General features: G+C 40.8%; 1 protein-coding gene across 2 annotated transcripts in view; it reads right to left on the bottom strand.

Moving 5' to 3' along the window:
- The window catches only part of LOC106869663 (uncharacterized), a 77,476-nt gene extending 76,580 nt beyond the window's left edge, over positions 1-896 (bottom strand). Inside the window, exon 1 of one of the 2 annotated variants that reach the window (XM_052973740.1) lies at positions 173-896. In XM_052973740.1, the coding sequence (XP_052829700.1) occupies positions 173-648 (476 nt within the window). In that variant the 5' untranslated portion in view covers positions 649-896. The remainder of the gene's footprint in view (positions 1-172) is intronic. The other variant, XM_014915482.2, reaches the window with a different exon arrangement.
- Positions 897-1,013: the final 117 nt, after the last annotated feature.

Raw genomic sequence — 1,013 nt, 5'->3', positions numbered from 1 at the left:
TATAAGCAGGAAGAATACCAAAAGACAGATATGTTTAAAGGTTCTGTCCAATAAAGGAATAAACTATCCACGTGTACTAGAAATATATACATACTTTTAAAAAGTGTTCAATGTGCAAGTGAATAAACATGAGCAATGAAAATAAAACGAAAAGACACGAAATAAAACTTACTTCCACGCAGACTGCTTCTTCTTTCGATTATTATCTCTTATTTCCTGAGTGTGTAAATTCACTGACCATCTTCCTTCGTTGTCAATAAGTTTGGTAGTAAGTATTTCCATTATCTGGTCTATCTCCTCCGTTTCTTCGTGTTCGCTCTCTCCCGAAGACGAGGAAGAGGAATCGCTGTCGCCACCATCTTCTTCGCTGTCAACGAGAACCACTTTCCCAAGTTTAGATTCCAATCTCCAGTGTGAGGAACTTCGCGTTTGGTGTTGGAGAAGCTGCAGGAATATCAAGTAGAGAGCAATATAGACGGACGACGAGGACACGTACTGGGGTAACTCGTAGAACACCATGTCTACGATGGTGGGGGAGGGGATTCCAGGAGAGGAAAAAGAGAGAGAAAAAAAAGGCGGCTCGACCAGAACGCCTGAGAATAAACAAAAACAACAGGAACGGCGTCGCCTGTCGAAATTTGTAACCATGCAAAACGTACAACCGGAACCACGTCACTTATTAAGAGTAACAAGATACGAAACAAACCCCCCACACACACACTACTAACCCGATCGCTTCGCCACCGCCGCCTTATACGTGAAAGAGGAAAAATAAACAAATAAAAAAGAGAGAGAGAGGTAGAAAGACAGAGAGAACCGTACACAGATACGCATGTACAAGAACAAGCATACTCGGCAAATATGAACACACACAAACACACACATTTATATATATATGTATATATATGTGTGTGAGTCAGTGTTTTGTTTGTAAATAAATATACGCGGAAGATTGTCGATTACGAGCACACACCTACTCGTACATACATACACACACACACACACATATATAT

Source organism: Octopus bimaculoides, chromosome 16 (genome assembly GCF_001194135.2).
Source record: "Octopus bimaculoides isolate UCB-OBI-ISO-001 chromosome 16, ASM119413v2, whole genome shotgun sequence".
Taxonomy (NCBI): domain Eukaryota; kingdom Metazoa; phylum Mollusca; class Cephalopoda; order Octopoda; family Octopodidae; genus Octopus; species Octopus bimaculoides.
Note: the sequence above shows the minus strand (reverse complement) of the source record. Positions and strands in the feature narration are given on the sequence as shown.